This window comes from Mytilus californianus, unplaced genomic scaffold, assembly GCF_021869535.1.
Source record: "Mytilus californianus isolate M0D057914Y unplaced genomic scaffold, xbMytCali1.0.p SCAF_6, whole genome shotgun sequence".
In the NCBI taxonomy this organism is placed as follows: Eukaryota; Metazoa; Mollusca; class Bivalvia; order Mytilida; family Mytilidae; genus Mytilus; species Mytilus californianus.
The window spans coordinates 52,911,116-52,927,730 of NW_026262712.1; the positions used below are offsets into that span (position 1 = coordinate 52,911,116).

The 16,615-nt window shown below is 33.2% G+C and overlaps 2 protein-coding genes across 2 annotated transcripts in view; both read left to right on the forward strand.

Annotated features, from left to right (window-relative positions):
• Positions 1 to 16,615, forward strand: part of LOC127706219 (zinc finger protein 883-like) — a 78,674-nt gene that overhangs the window by 18,103 nt on the left and 43,956 nt on the right. The gene's annotated exons all lie outside the window — the stretch shown is intronic.
• LOC127706223 (fucolectin-6-like) lies at positions 7,643 to 12,680 on the forward strand. The gene is made up of 3 exons (XM_052210705.1): positions 7,643 to 7,950; positions 10,000 to 10,233; positions 12,353 to 12,680. The coding sequence occupies exons 1-3, from the start codon at positions 7,734 to 7,736 to the stop codon at positions 12,559 to 12,561; spliced, it is 660 nt and encodes a 219-aa protein (XP_052066665.1). The 5' UTR covers positions 7,643 to 7,733; the 3' UTR covers positions 12,562 to 12,680.

Consider the following 16,615-nt stretch of genomic DNA (forward strand, 5'->3'; position numbering starts at 1 on the left):
AGTCCCCGAGGGTATCACTAGCCAAGTAGCCAGTGGCATGAAAAGACGGGTAATTTTTTAAACCCCCGCAATTGAAAGTTGAGGGGCATATTGTTTTACCCCTGTATGTTCGTCCTTCCGTCTGTTCTTCCGTCCGTCCGGTTATGGGTATATAGTAATTCCAGATAACTCCTCCTACAGTTTGAATGCTAGGAAGGTTTTTCGTTGCTGGATGTATGTACATTTATTGAAGGTGTGCATGTGGTCAGGGGTTTTATTTTTATTGACATTTGCTCCTTTAGGAGATAGTTTAACTTTGTCATTTTTGCTCTTTTGGTAGATAGTTGAACTTAGTCACTTAGAATTTACTTTCATAGGAGGTTCATAGCGTTTTCGGATAACTCCTCCTACAGTGAACCATAGACTTACCTATATGCTCCAATACTCAACTTTGTGTATTTAACAATAACACTTTGCATTTGTGGGTGCATCATATGTGTCTCCAAAACACAATATTATCTCAAAGAAAGTCCTACGTTGGCTTTGTTATGATATAGTTATTTCAGAGTTGAGTGCGGGGGCATTAATTTGTCTAGTTTTAATTTGCCTAAATTAAATGTCGAAATAATCTAAAATAAATAATTTATCTCCTTCATGCATGCCTCTGATTCCTTGTTCGTGTTTGGTTTGATCTTTGGTCCTTTTAAGTTTTATCAGCACTTCGGCGTTTGTATTAGAACATACTCACCCATTCTTGTCCAATGGAAAATCAGAATTTTTCCTTTCTATTTATCATAGTACATGGCTTTCCATGCACTATAAAATGCTATACATTAATGACTTTTCATTGTTCATGTGTAGATTAGTTATGAACGTGAACTCTTAAAAACTGCACTAACGAAATGTACAATCCCCCAAGGCAATTTCCAAAGGAAAAGAGTAAACGAACAAAATAATGAGTAGTGTTGTTTGTCTAGTATATACTACTAAAATAACGAGGTCCAATTTGTTAGCCAGCATGACATAAAAACGACGCATCAAAGAATCCGACTTTAGATTTAACTAATATAGGATAACGGTGTTGGTTAAAAATTACACCAAACCAGGCCCTTTGTTTTCCACATTATTAATACGACCAATAATAAACAAGTTCCGGGTCGAATCCGATACAGATACCAATAAATGCCAGTTATCTGTTACCTAATCTGTACGTTCCGCCTCTGTCAGGCGTACCAGCAAACGGTGTATTTGGGATTTGTTATATACACGTGTCATATTCACACATGAACTTCGTCACAGGGATTCCCGCTACTAAAATCAACCATTGACAAAAAAAAATATATGTCACATGAAGTGTCTAGGTGTTATGAGCAAACCAGGACGGATTCAAACAGAAAGATTCTTTTAGGGTTATTTAAAATTTTGAAATCAGAGAAAACTGTGCACCTAAATATGATCAGCATGACTTTATCAGATGACAATACGAATACTCAAATCCAGACTAAAAATAAGGCGTAAGTACTTTAGTTCAGTCACGGACCCGTGTGTGTGTTCTAGTCATTATAAATGAAACAGAATAGAACTATAATAAATGCATTTTAAGTTGAGATTTTAACATTATTAAAGTTATCTAATGGTAAATATATAGAACCCCCCCCCCCCTTCCCCTAGAAATAAGAATTGAAAAGGGGACACAGATGTGGGTAAAATACATGAAGTATTTAATCTAATTTTTATAAGAGACCTTAAAAATCAATGTTTTTAGAAACAGTGACTGTTGATAAAAAAATCAAAGAAAGTTTTTGAAAATAAAACACAATATAAAAAAGCAAGCATCTGATGTTGAAACGATTGTAAATTAAAATTTATTGATGATGATTCAAGTAACATTGTGTGATTTTTAAAATGAAGGATTTCTATACATTAAACTGTGCCTGTAGCAGAGAAATTACCATTTTTTAATAATTTATTGTTTTGTTATCACAAAACTATATCTCATTGCTCTTTCATTTCATTAGTTGAAATCACCATAAATATTAATATCCCTTTTACTAAACATGTTAAGTTAACATTAAAAATTTGAGTATTACAATGAGATTATGAGAGGCTTATTTTGTTATGTCATTCGAAGGTGTGAATATGTTCTAAATTTACCAGACAATACTTGGTCATGTTTTATGAACATTTAAATCACTCGGCTAGGTATCGGGCTTTAAATGTTCATAAAACATGACCAAGTATTATCTAACCTATAATTAGGTTTTTGGACTTTTCAATATTTTGGCCTGAAGCAGCACTGAAGATTAATTGTCGTAATGTGTTTTTATTATTAACAGTGTGGTAGGAAAACACAGGTCGATATTTTAATCATTTTCCCAGATTAAATAATATAGATCAAGATTTAAGAAGGAATGTCAAAATTTTGGAATTGACAATTTTAACTTGCGGTAGTATTCAAAGCTATCAAAGTTATCGATTCTACTGTAAATCTTTTAGTTTTCTTAACGATCCATTTAAAAAAGTTTTTTTTTTTAATTATTGAGTATGATGATTTTTTTTCAACTCGCTAATTTTAGCAAGACCAGTGGCGGATCCAGAACTTTTTATAAGGGGGCCCACTGACTGCAATAAGAGGGGGCCCGCTACAGTCATGCTTCAGTGATTATGTATATAATCAACCAAATGTTTCCCACGAAAGGGGGACCTGGGCCCCATGAACCCCCCTCCCCTGGATCCGCCTATGAAGACTAAAAGATTCCGTATGATTTTCTGGATTGAATTCTACTCATGAAGGTGTTTTGGGAATTAACAAGATCGTGTACCGTTTATATCGTTGCAGGGTAAAATCTACTGAGAACTACCAACTGAGTATTGGACGGCACAATTTTATAAACCCAATTCATCCTATATAGAAAATGTTCTTTCACTGAATAATGAATAATACATATTTTGTTCGTTGGACTCGGTGAAAATCATATCTCTGGGGTTGGTAATCATTGTATCAACCTGGTCAAAAGTCCATAATTGTATAGTATCGTCCTGCATACGCAGTTTATATAAGCAGCTTGACGTTAAAAAAAATCTGTAGACATCAATCAATCATAAAATATATCCATATACGATTATAAGGATTCATAAAGATGTGTATTTATAGAAAATAGAAATAAGCATACTAGTAGTATAAAGTAAGTGCAATGTTCATATACCCCGGCTCCTAAATTCCCAGTTGGTGTGCTCAGTTTAAAACGTTTTCTTACCTTCATCACAAAATTAAAGTAAGTACGATTTTGAAAATAAAGGAAAAAGTAAAATAACAAAAAGTACCGAACTCCGAAGAAAATTCAAAACGGAAAGTCCCTAATCAAATGGCAAAATCAAAAGCTCAAACACATCAAACGAATGGATAACAACTGTCATATTCCTGAATTGGTACAGGCATTTTCATGTAGAAAATGGTGGCTTAAACCTGGTTTTATAGCTGGCTAAACCTCTCACTTGTATGGAATCAAGAGAACATGTTCATTATCAGTGCTGTTACATTATAGATAAGACTACTCGTTCAAAAAGATATTGGATTTGTATAATTTGATAAGATTTGAAATGATTTCATACCATTTTGTATGTAATGTAAAGAAATATTTTAATTTTAAAAATAAAATTATGACAATATTTGATATGCATGACGCAGGGGACACAGATATATTTTTGATTGATATACAGTTAACAATTTTGACTTTCTTCGTAGAAAAAATACATTTCGTTGAATCTTGATTTTAAGTGGAAATATTTTATTTTATAAAAATGTGAAATTTTGAATCACAAGGATAGATAAGACCACATTCGAATGTAAGAGTATTAAACCTACGAGTTGATGTCGTCTAGATCATATTTTAGTCTCTGATGCATGATTGTTTATTATTAATTGTGTTTTGCTTTTCACTAGCTTTCAGTAACTGCGTGTACTCTCAAATCGTACTTTCGTGTTAATTTGACCTGTTGATACAATGTGTAATGCATTTTTGTTATTTTTGTTATTTAATGTTTACTTATTTAGTGTTATATCTCGTCTCTTTATTTTTTATATTATATACCAGCAAGTGTTTGGTATGAATATAAATTTTCACTTCTGTTTTCTTACTATGAATAACAAAATTATTTATTTTGTAAAACAATATTTCCGTACTCCATGACTGTATATCTTACAACAAAATTATTTTTATTTACCTGTGTACGTTATTTTTTTTGGCGGCATTTTGTCCAAGGTTATGCTTGTCTTTCTGACATTGTTTAACATCTCACCCCTTATTTTATTTATTTTGTATTTACATTGTGTCATAGATCAGATTTATTCGTTCAGTGTATGTTCACTTGTTTGTTAATTATATGTCTTTTGATTGAGTAAAGCCATTTCAATTGATATTTATTAGTGTGTCTTTCTATGTTGTGATGTTACACTATTGTTTCAGGTTAGTACCTATTAAAACGTTTAAACCCGCTGTTTTTGTTTGGACCTGTCCTAAGTCAGGAATCTGATGTTCAATGGTTGTCTTTTGTTGATGTGGTGCATACGTGTTTCTCGTTTCTCGTGTTTTATATAGATTAGACCGTTGTTTTTCCTGTTTGAATGGTTTTATACTAGTCATTTTTAGGGCCCTTTATTGGTTGCTGTTCGGTGTGAGCCAAGGCTCCGTGTTGAAGACCGTACTTTGACCTATAATGGTTTACTTTTACAAATTGTGACTTGGATAGAGAGTTGTCTCATTGGCACTCATACAACATCTTCTTATATTATCAGTAATAGTATATTTTAGTTGGTTTTCTTACATAATTGATTAAGGCTTTGAAACTTCTTTGATTAAAGGGAAAATTACAATGTAGTGTAAAATTACTTAAGTTTAATCCTTTAGCAGAACATTTTTCACAAATAGTGTCTATTATATCACAGAGAATTTGTTGGTAAGCAATTTGAAACTTTTTAATAGAGAACCTTAGGTTTTTGACGTACTTACAGCTATTTTCCTAATGCTTGTAGTGTAAAAGTTTTGTTGGCTTGCTTTGTTTGTATGAATGTTTGCTCAAGTGTTGTAATTAAGATTGAAATCTGCAAATACTATAAATAGGCAGAGTAAGACCTGTCAATCAAATGATCAAATCTAACGATAATGTATGCAGGTTTAACACCGCCTATTTATAGTGTTTGCAGATGTCAATCTTAATTACAAACGTTTACACCAATAAAGCAAGCAAGCCAACCAAAGTCTTATTCTACAAGCTTTAGGAAATAAGCTCTAAACGTAATGTATCTTCTGCTGGTGAACTATCAGTCCCCGAGGGTATCATTCAGCTCAGTAGTCAGTACTTCGGTACTGACATGATTTATAACAAATTTCTAAAATTGTCCGTTTATAAATTTCGAAATTATTAAGAAACTAAGGTTTCAACTCTCTCAGGCAAAGTTGACCTTAGATGAATTTGGCTATTATTTTAGGTATTTTTGTCATAAAGCTCTTCAACTGTTTCGGTACTTATACATCTTCGGATTTCAAATGTTTTGCTTTAAACAAAAATCGTAAAACGCCTAAGCTTGATCGTTGTAAAATTGTGTTTGTCTCCCTTTCTCATTATTTATTTTAAAATAGCGTGTTCTACGATGGAGAGAGTTTTCACTTATATTTGAATATACGAAAGTGCAAACTTTGTTCGCAGGGGATACAGGTATATTTCAAATGATATGCAGTTAACAATTTTTCCTATATTCGCAGAAAAAAAGTTTCTTGTCAACAAATTTGTCAATATAGCTTGACGCGTTAAAAGAGTATACTGGAATAGGAGTTTCTGGGCGTATTTCTTCAAAAACAGATAAAGTTGATCAACGTTAATAACACAAGTTCAGTAATATAAATAAATATATACCTTTCGATTATTAAGCAATCAAAATACCCTGATTATTTGATTTTCAGATCGTTTTGGTTGATTATTTGATTGCCATTAAGTGTTTTTGTTGATATTTGTAAGATTACCAAACATGAGTTTTTTTTGTTTGTTTTTTTTTTTTGGTCTTATTGATAACTCAATTATTCTTTGTTAGAATGAATGATCTGTGTCATGTGTGTGGAATTAGAAATAATCTGTCAAATCTATCAAGAAAAGCAGTTTGAAAACTTTAACCTAGGAAGTCTAATTATGGCAAGTGAAAATAGAACATCTCGCCGGCGGTGTGATAAATTTGCCATGTTTAAAATCCCTGGAAGGATGCATATTCAAGAGTGTCAACAAGGGTGTAACGAGCGGACGGACCAACGGACAGGCAGAAGGATTAAATCAAGCCTTGTGTCACTATTACCTTTTGAAGCATTGCTAAGGAAAGATAAGAGCTCGGAAAAAAAGAAAGTTGTCACGGGAGGATAAACGGAATGAAAATATTGACTTTCAAGTACCGAACACGTTTGTGGTAAATTACTTTTTATATAAATGTGTTATTTTCTAATTCTTTTTTTATTTTATTCTCTCTTTTATGAATTCTCATGAATTCCAGTCCTACCTGTTTATTTCAAATTTATTCTAAGCCCCCTCCCCAAAATATCAAATGATTGTTGTCTAAGGTTTATTCAAATAGATATGATTGTATATGGGAGAACCTTGTGTTTTTTGGCAAGCTTCGCGGGCCAGATTATGTTAATATAAGAAAATTTTGTGTTGAACATTATCTAATGGCAAAATGTGGGCCATCTCTTTTTTTAACTCAAGTGCTGGCCAACAGTGAAATTAATTTCATTTCAGTCAAAATCAGGGCTAAATTATTTTCATCTTAAAACCCCCAGATTTTGTTAATTGAATACGAACATCAGCATTACCCAATCAAATCCCGGATTTATGGCTTTCTAACTTTCGCCGAAATCAATATGTAATTGTACAAGGTTTGGATACCTTTCAAGATAACAAATGATAGCGCTTATCATACACCATCCTGTCACCTCTGTGTTAAAGTATCGGTAACGCAAATATGACTAACACAAATGTGGTGTAAAATTCAGTATCCCAGCTACATAATAAAACAAAATACATGTTAGTACATTGTTTTGTTTCAATAATAGACGTGTATGAATACGATATTTTAATCTTAGACCCTAATTCTCCTGGAAACTTATTAGGTTGTCAATAAACTCCACAAGTAAGATAAAAGAATAACACTAAGGTTAAAGCAAAGCCACCTCTCAAATGTATTTGAAAGTAAACATTTATGTCAAATGATATACAATTATGTTCTTATTTCTGTTGTATGGCAATGCGTGAACTTTTGGGTTTAGTGTCCCCCTTTTTGGTATCTTCTAATTCTTTTTAATTTGTTTAATAATACTTTAAGATGCCTATATTGATTTTGTACCAAATGAGAGCTAACAAAAAAATAAGTAATACGGTAATTTTACCATGATGCAAAGTAAAGGTATTGTTTACTGGTCTTTTGTTTCACAACATATTATGCGCGGGGAAAAAAAATCAAACCCGAATAGATAGATTAATCTATTATTTTACAATTTGGAATAAGAATTTAACTTTGTTTGCGTTTTTGGCAAACAATATAGTGTATGACTGTATTTAATCAATATTGTAACAATATATGAACAGTTTGTCACTATAGAATTAACTATTCGCGTGTCTTTCCGTTTCAGTTCGTATGTTATTTCAATCAATCGATTGGAACAAATTCTCCTGGATTTTTGTCTTTGAAGTGTACGTAGAAATGTAACAAAAACATGTTCTTGAGAAAATCTAGTTCAAGTCATATTTCGACTACTTTTTTACTATTTACTATGGGAGAAGTTATTGGCAAAGAAATGTATAGCCGTTTGGAATTAAGACTTGATAGCAACACAGAGGCATTAGAAGACAACAATATCAAGTTGAACAAGAATACCAAAAGCATAAACCGTAATGCTAAAATACTGGAAGATATTCTAAAATTCCTTAAAGGTACGGCTTAATCTATTGAAGAATATCATGTCGTGAGGGTAAAAAATCGGCATCATATTTGTTAGGATCACAGGTCAACTTTGATGCTTGTAGACTATGAGGGGTAAGAGTTCAATAAGGCACCCCACCATACTAAAAGAACACAATAATGTATTACAGTTCATTCCGTTGGGGTGCAATATGAAACTCTTTCCCATAAACTATCTTATTGTACTTAATATTATCAATATAATCTAAGGTTGCAACTCTATCAGGCAAATTTTACTTTATGTAGTTTTTGGCTAATCTGGTATTGATAGTTTTCATTCTGTGAAACGTTTGATATAGACAAGGAAGCACTTCTCATGATTTAGTTGATTATGATTAATCCCGCTGTAAATAGTTTGCCACATAAATATTATTTCATAATGATGTATTATCGATTTTATATCAGAATTAGTATATGATTAAACGCCCTTTAAAAGGAATTTATTAGTGTTTAAACTGGACCAATTCACTCACAAACAAATAGAAGTCCGAAGGACTTTATGATTTGTTTGTGAGTGACTTGGTCCTGTTTATACACCAATAAATTCCTTTAAAAATGCGTTTAATCCTTTTATTTCTTTAAAATTGGAGATTAGGAATTTTAATTTCCCCACTCGTAACATCTATCACACGTAAATTGTATATTTGTGTCATTTAATTGGCCTTGTGTATGATTTATTTATTTGGTTAATGCATAAAAATGTACTCCATGAAATTTGCTATCTGATTAAAAGTAAACTACAAAAATATCTTATTATCATTCAAATGAATGTTTGTGTTTATTGTTTAATTTAACGATGAACGAGAAGTGAAAATAAATATTTTAAACGTCGAGCCGGTTTGTGTTACATGTATTATCGCCGCCATCTTGTTTACATTAGTTGCGAAAAGTAGTTCCGTCAACGTCGTCTATCGAAAAATAAATAACGTCAAGAGCCACTTCTGGGAGCCCTTTCTACCAATCATATAAACGTATTCCGTAATATGCAAATCATATAAGAATTATAACAAATTACCTCACAAAACAACAAATGATATATACAATAAAAGGTTCTAATACAAAACTCCTCCAGTAGGGTAATCAGGTACATCAGCTAAAAATCGTCATTTCGCAAGTAATTCGGTGAAAATTACTACAATTTAGGTAGTCCAGAACATACAGCCCATAATGTTTTGTTTATTTTTTACGAGCAGCTGCCTTACTCTATCAAGTATCAAGATTTATGACTTTCTTGTATCTTATGTTTTGTAGTTTTTATTCTATTCAACGTTTTATATCTTTGTCATTCTACTTTCTCGTAGTTTGGTGTTCTGACCCTTTTAAGTGGTATTCTCTTAAAGTGGATTAACTGTATACCGCTATCTGTAAAATAGCAGTACTGTACACAATCGGTCTAGTTCTTTGCTTCAATCGGCAATTTTTTTTTTTTACAGAATATCGATTAATGTGTAAAATTGTTTATTCAATAAAAAATAGTGACTGTTTTACCAATACCGAATATTTGTTTTTGGTTGATTCAATTTTTCAAGTCATAATACTTTTCAACCATATAACGAAAATAACTTTTATAGTTTTGTTTTTATTAAGGAATGTTAATGAAGTTTTTATTTTACTCTTTTAGAAAGAAAAAGTTCTATGACACCATTTTTTCTTATATAACTATCTATCTATCCCATTGATTTCTTTCACGAATACAATGTGTATGTGTCGAAAATCATTAGCGACATAACTTCGCAGTCTTAGATCTTTAGATACCAGAATAGTCATCTGTAATTTACCGATTATGTACATATTTCTGTGTCTGAATTGACATGTCTGGTGATGCATGTATAGCAGGAGTCGTTTATTTTATCGAAGAAACTGGTCTCGGTTGTTTTAAGTTTATTAATTCCCTTTGTTTTCGTAAGTTTGTTACCTTAATTTGTAACAATTGTAATGAATTTATGAGATTTGAACATCGGTACACTACGGTTGCCCTCATGCATTCATGTTTACACACAAATATCATTCTTCATTTGTAGATTCAAACCTGTCTTCTATAAAACAAGAAAAAACACTTCTGGAAGTGGCCCAAGGCAAACGAACATACCAAAGTTCAACACATGACTCTATGTATGCTTCTAAATTTGCTGTCGACGGACGTTTGAATACAATTCAGCACACAAAGAAGCAACATTTTCCGTACTGGGTAGTAGATATTGGCACCATATATAACATAGAACGAATCGAAATTTACAATGAACCAGACTGTTGTGGTAAGTCAATTCTTATAAACTTTTTGAAAAAAAAGTAATGGTTTTGTAAAACTAAAGAAACAATTAAATAATTAAGAATTGAAATGTACCTTAATGATATTGAACTACTTTAAGCCCTACAAAAAGTTATCTTCAGTATGAATACTTATAATGCAAGGCATTGTGTCACTGTTAGAGATTCTATACAATACAGAAACACTACTAAATATGAACAAGAATAGATTTGCTGTTCAAACACATGCATTTTCTTGCAACTTTTCACGGAACTAAATAAAAAAAACCTCATGCTTTGTATTTCCTACTACTTCATCTATTATATAAAAAATGACCGCCCCTCAAACGTAGACACGGAATGTTAATGTTTAGTTCCAAAACTGACTAAATCGATAAATATTTGATAAAATTGAGAATGGAAATGGGGAATGTGTCAAAGAGACAACAATCCGACCAAAGAGCAGAAAACAGCCCAAGGCCACCAATGGGTCTTCAACTCAGCGAGACAATTCTGCAACCGGAGGCGGACTTCAGCTGGCCCCTAAACCAAAATGTGTACTAGTTCAATGAAAATGGACGTCAAACTAAACTCCGAAACATATAGATTAACTAAAATTTAAAAAAGCATACAAGACTAACAAAAGCCAGAGGCTCCTTACTTGAGACAGGCGCAAAAAAGCGCTGGGTTAAACATGTTTTGTGAGATCTCAACCTCCCCTATACCTCTAGCCAATGTAGAATAAACAAACACACAGCAATACGCACAGTAAAACTCAATTTAAAGGAAGTCCGAGTTCGATGTCAAAATAGGTAACAGAAGAAACTAAGCAAAATGACAATGATACATAAATTAACAAAGAACTACTAGCAGTTACTGACATGCCAGCTCCAGACCTCAATTAAACTGATTGAAAGATTATGTCTTCATCATATGAAAATCAAGCATAATCACTTCCGTTAGGGGTTTAGTATCATACGATCATAAAATATATGAGAACAACATAACCAGTATTATGCCAACAACTGGTTTTAGAATAAATGTGTTTATGTTCGATGCAAAGACCTTATGAGTAAATTTAATATTAATTCCAAAAAATGCCATCTTTAATGACCTGACAACAGTATCGTAACTATATCCTTTCTGAATAAGTCTGTTAAAAGGTCTTTTTTTTTAGCTTTTGGGGTGAATGACGACATTGTTGTGCTTTGTAAAGAATATTACCATAAAATATAGGATGTGAAATGCCTGAACGTGTAAGATGTCTGCATGTTGATTTATATTTACGAATAATGTCCTCGTACCGATAATAAAATTTAGTAAATGTTTGACTAGTTTGTGATATCGAAAACCCTGGTGTAATAATTTTTCAGTAATACAGAGATTTCTTTTGTTAAAATCAAATACGTTGTTACATACACGAGCGAATCGAACAAGTTGAGATATATAAACACCATAAGATGGTGACAAGGGAACGTCACCATCTAAAAATGGATAATTAACAATAGGAAATGAAAATATCATCTCTTTTGTCGTACATTTTGGTATAAAGCTTTCCGTTAAAGATATAGATATCAAGTTCCAGGAAAGGACAGTGTTCATTGTTAGTATTAGTTTTATTTAAAATCACTTCCGCAGGATAAATCTCTTTAGTGTACATACTGAAGTCGTCATTATTGAGAGCCAATATATCATCCAAATATCTAAAAGTGTTATTAAATATTTGTATCAAATGTTGTTTCGATGGGTCTTTACTGATTTTAGTCATAAATTGTAACTCATAACAATACAGAAATAGGTCCACAATAAGTGGTGCACAGTTAGTCCCCATTGGAATTCCGATAACTTGACGATATACGGAATCTCCATAGCGAACAAATGTTTTCTAGTAAAAATTCAAGTGCAGTCATCGTATCAAAGCAGGTCCAAATGTCATAGTTCTTAAGTTTATTTATAAATCAACTTTCAAGAAACAATAACGTGGAGCCTGTCTGACCTATAAGAAAATGTACGCTTTTGTATATTCACGTACAATGTTCATGGAAAACAAAGCTAAATAGTACTGGAGAGCAAAGAGATTTATAATACAATATAAATGTTTATATTCTAACTTTAATTGTTTTGTAGGAGAACGTCTTCGTGATTTAGATATCTTAATTGGACCGTACCATAATGCTATGAAATTATGTGCACACTATGCAGGGCCAAGTCATACAGGAGATCATCTTGTGTTTAAATGTGGTGGAATCTTACCAGGGAGATATGTTAAACTTATGATGAGGAGAACAGAATATCTCCATGTAGCTGAAGTGAAAGTGTTTGCTAGGATAGAATGAATTGTTGTTTTCTTAATATCATTGTTATCATATTATTCTGATAAGAGTTTATATACGCACTAGAGTAATACATGTAAGAAAATAATAAAAAGGCATATCGTCTTCAAATTTAAAATTTAGGGCATGTTTCACAACTTAATCATTGCTGTCGTGATGTATCAAGGTAAGAATTCTCGACCCAACTTAAAAAGGCTTTTAAATGGTTCCATTTTCCCGCATTTTATTCTTAAAATGTTATGTACCAAGTCAGGAAAATGGCTATTGTTATCTTATTGTTAGTTTATGTGTGTGTTGCATTTTAGAGTTTCTGTTGTGTCTCCTCTTATATTTAATGTGTTTCCCTCAGTTTTAGTTTGTAACCCGGATTTGTTTTTTCTCAATCGATTTATGAATTTCGAACAGCGGTATACTACAATATAATGTGAGTGACTGAGGATTATGAGATCTCCAGAGGTCATTGACGATCAAAACTGTAATCACCAATTTCATCACCTTACCAAGGCCACAACAAGAGACACCATCTTGAAAAATAATTGAAAAAATTACATTTTCGTAATCCAGGTTGTGCAAAGAGACTTTTAATTTAGCTCACACACTAGATAATACACATCCACATTGAGCTCACGTTCGACAGAAAAGAGGGACGAAAGATACCAGAGGGACGGTCAAACTCATAGATCGAAAACAAACTGACAACGCCATGGCCAAAAATAAAAAGACAAACAGACAAATAATAGTACAGATGACACAACATAGAAAACCAAAGACTAAGCAACACGAACCCCACCAAAATCTGGGGGTGATCTCAAGTGCTCCGGAAGGGTAAGCAGATCCTGCTCCACATGTGGCACCCGTCATGTTGCTTATGTTATTACAAATCCGGTAAATAGTCTAATTCGGTAAGTCACATTCGTGAAACGGGAGGGTATTGTAGTTACGACATAAGGAACATATCCGATATCATCTGTGAAACGGTTATTCCATAACGGTCAACCAACTCGTGATGGCGTCCGTAAAATTTACGAAGGGATGACTCCAACTTCACCATTTGGAACTCTTGGTTTAATAGCTTCCTTGTGAGCAGCAATCCTCTATCAAGGAAATCATGATAGGAAATACAAGCCCGGGAATATCGTATCAATTGGGAGATATATACTCCGTATGCAGGCGCTGCTGGAATGTTGCTACATAGAAATGGAAAGTTCACAATTGGGAAGCTTAAATCATCTCTTTTGTCGTAAAGTTTTGTTTTCAATCGACCCTCATTGTCAATTTTTAGATGTAAGTCAAAATATGAGGCAGACTTAACTGTATCTGTAGTATCCTTTATCTCTTAGTTCGATGGGATAGATTCGTTCAACATAGTCACCAAATTTTGTATTATTTAGTGAGAGAACATCATCTATATAGCGGAACGTAGACAGAACTTTTTGGACCTTTTAATGCGTTTTTAACATTATTCCACGAGCATCTTTGTCATAGTCTTCTAAATTACTGAGTGGCAAAGTAACCTGTGTATAAACATTTTTATTTATCATTAGTGCCTTTATTGACTTTTTAAAATATCCGCATAATTTCAATTTAATAGATGTTTTGATCGTCGTTGACCTCTGGAGATCACATAATCCTGTCACTCACATTGAACATGGCAAAGGAAATGAAAGCAAGAAATAGTGGTTGTAATGAATTAAGCTGTGAACGAACAATTAGCAAAAGATATACTACACGAAATAGAAATAGCTTATCAACAAATGAACAAAGTGTGCCATCAAAACAATCAGGTACAATACAAAAACATGTCCCATACACAACCACCTTTTAAAAGCTGCGTCACGTAAAATCGATGCATCAAATAGGGTATTAGATATAGAAACTGAGGTTAAGTTTAACAACATTATTCAGACATTTACTGCAGGGGCTTATGAACAATTTAAATCTGCTCTGAGTGGAAGCATCATTGTAGCAAAACTAAACACGACAACAACCACAAAACAAAACCGACAGGGTCTAATCGTTGAAGAGTCAATCTCAGTCGTCCAAGAGATCAGGAGAACAGTCACTTTAGAATTATGAAAAATGGAAATCGCAAACTTAGGTCAACCCAGAGACAACTAGAAGCGGTAGCCAGAAAACAAAAGTTTGAAAACATCATGACAGCTAGGGAAGATGACCAAAAACTCTTCTTTAAGTTGGTAAATGATCAACGAAGAACCGGTATGGAAAAAACATCGCAACTGAAATTTAAGAATGGTATCTATGACAACCCTGATTCAATAAGGAAAAGGTGGGCTGAGTATTTTGATGAACTAGCAATACATTCAAGCTCTTACAGCGAAGATGTTCTATACAACAACCAAATAGAGTTAGACTGTCTGTTATTTGAAGATACATATATCTCAAAGTTGCAAAATAGCGAAAAAATATCTGCAACTGAAGTGCAGGTCGAAAAGGTTATTAGCACTTTAAAGAACGGAAAAACAGCCGATTGTGCAAACTTGCCAAGTGAACCTTTTAAGAATGGAGGTCAAATAATAATATCAGCAGGGACAAAACTAATCAATATGATCTTTAATGTATGTTCAATACCAGATTTATTCAAACTCAGTATAGCAACGCCAGTGTATAAGCGTAAAGGGAAGCCACTGGATGACCCAAACTCATATAGGAAAATAACTGTATCCAGCATTCTAAATAAAATACTAGAAAAATATATTTAGAAAAGAAAGATGAAACACTCAAAAATGTACAGAGCCCACTACAACGGGGTTTCACTAGGGGTGTATCTGGACTTTATGCAGCTTTGATACTGAATGAATTAATTACAGAGGCGCAGGACCTGCACATGCCATTATATGTTGCCTTTCTTGACGCCCAGAAGGCATTTGACTTAGTTTGGAACAGTTCATTACTGCGAAAGCTACATCAAAGTAGTATTGAAAGTGACTCGTGGCTTATGTTCAAGGAATGGTATAAAGATTTAACCTCACGAATAAAATGGGAAAGTTAACTATCAAAAATCTTCTCTGAAAATCAAGGGGTACGACAAGATGGAGTAACCTCCCCTGCAGCATATAAATTTTTTATCAACCCAATGCTGGATCATATAGAGACTCAAAATTTAGGAAATTATATTGGGCCAATTTATTGTGGCACTCCAACAGTAGCAGATGATGTATGTCCGGTCTCGAACAACCCAGAGGATCTACAAGCAATGCTTGACATACAAGGGGATTATGCAAATAAAGAACACTACTGTATACGTAAAACAAAATCATCTGTGTTTCAAATTGATGACAAACAATCCAGAAACATGAGAAATTTCACTCTGAACTAGGAAGAGATTCCAACGTCACAATCTGCTGTTCATCTAGGTATTGAAAGAGATAACTCATCAAAGTTTGGCACAAAGAATGTTAGCAATTCAAGGATCAGTGCTGCAAGAAAGGCAACCTTTGCACTGATGGGAGCCGGCCTGCACGGTCTGAACGGACTAAACCCCACTTTATCTATCCATATTATCCGTATATTTATAATACCAAGACTCATACCTGGACTTGAAGTAGTTAGATTAATGGTTAGTGATACAAAAGCACTGTCATTTTATTTTAAACAATTGTTAAAACGTATCCAACATCTACCAGAAAGAACAGCTGATTCAGCAACTTACCTTTTGTCTGGTCAGATGCCAATAGAAGCGGAAATTGATAAAAAAAACTTTAACTTTGTTCGGAAATATTATAAGAAACCCAAATACAGTGGAGTTTAAACTCGCACAGAGACAATTAGCTATCAAAGACAAAAGTTCCAAAGGCTGGTTTATCTGTGTTCAACAGCTATTGGAGAAATATAACCTACCTTCATCATCAGCACTGCTACAAGAACCACCAGGAAAATTCACATGGAAAACCTTAGTATCTAAATCTGTAAAATTATATTGGACAAACAAAATACATTCTGAAGCCCGTGAAAAATCGACTCTACAATATATAAACTTTGACCAATTAACTTTTGATAATCCACATCTAGTATGGAAAAGTGCAAAATTTGAATAGTT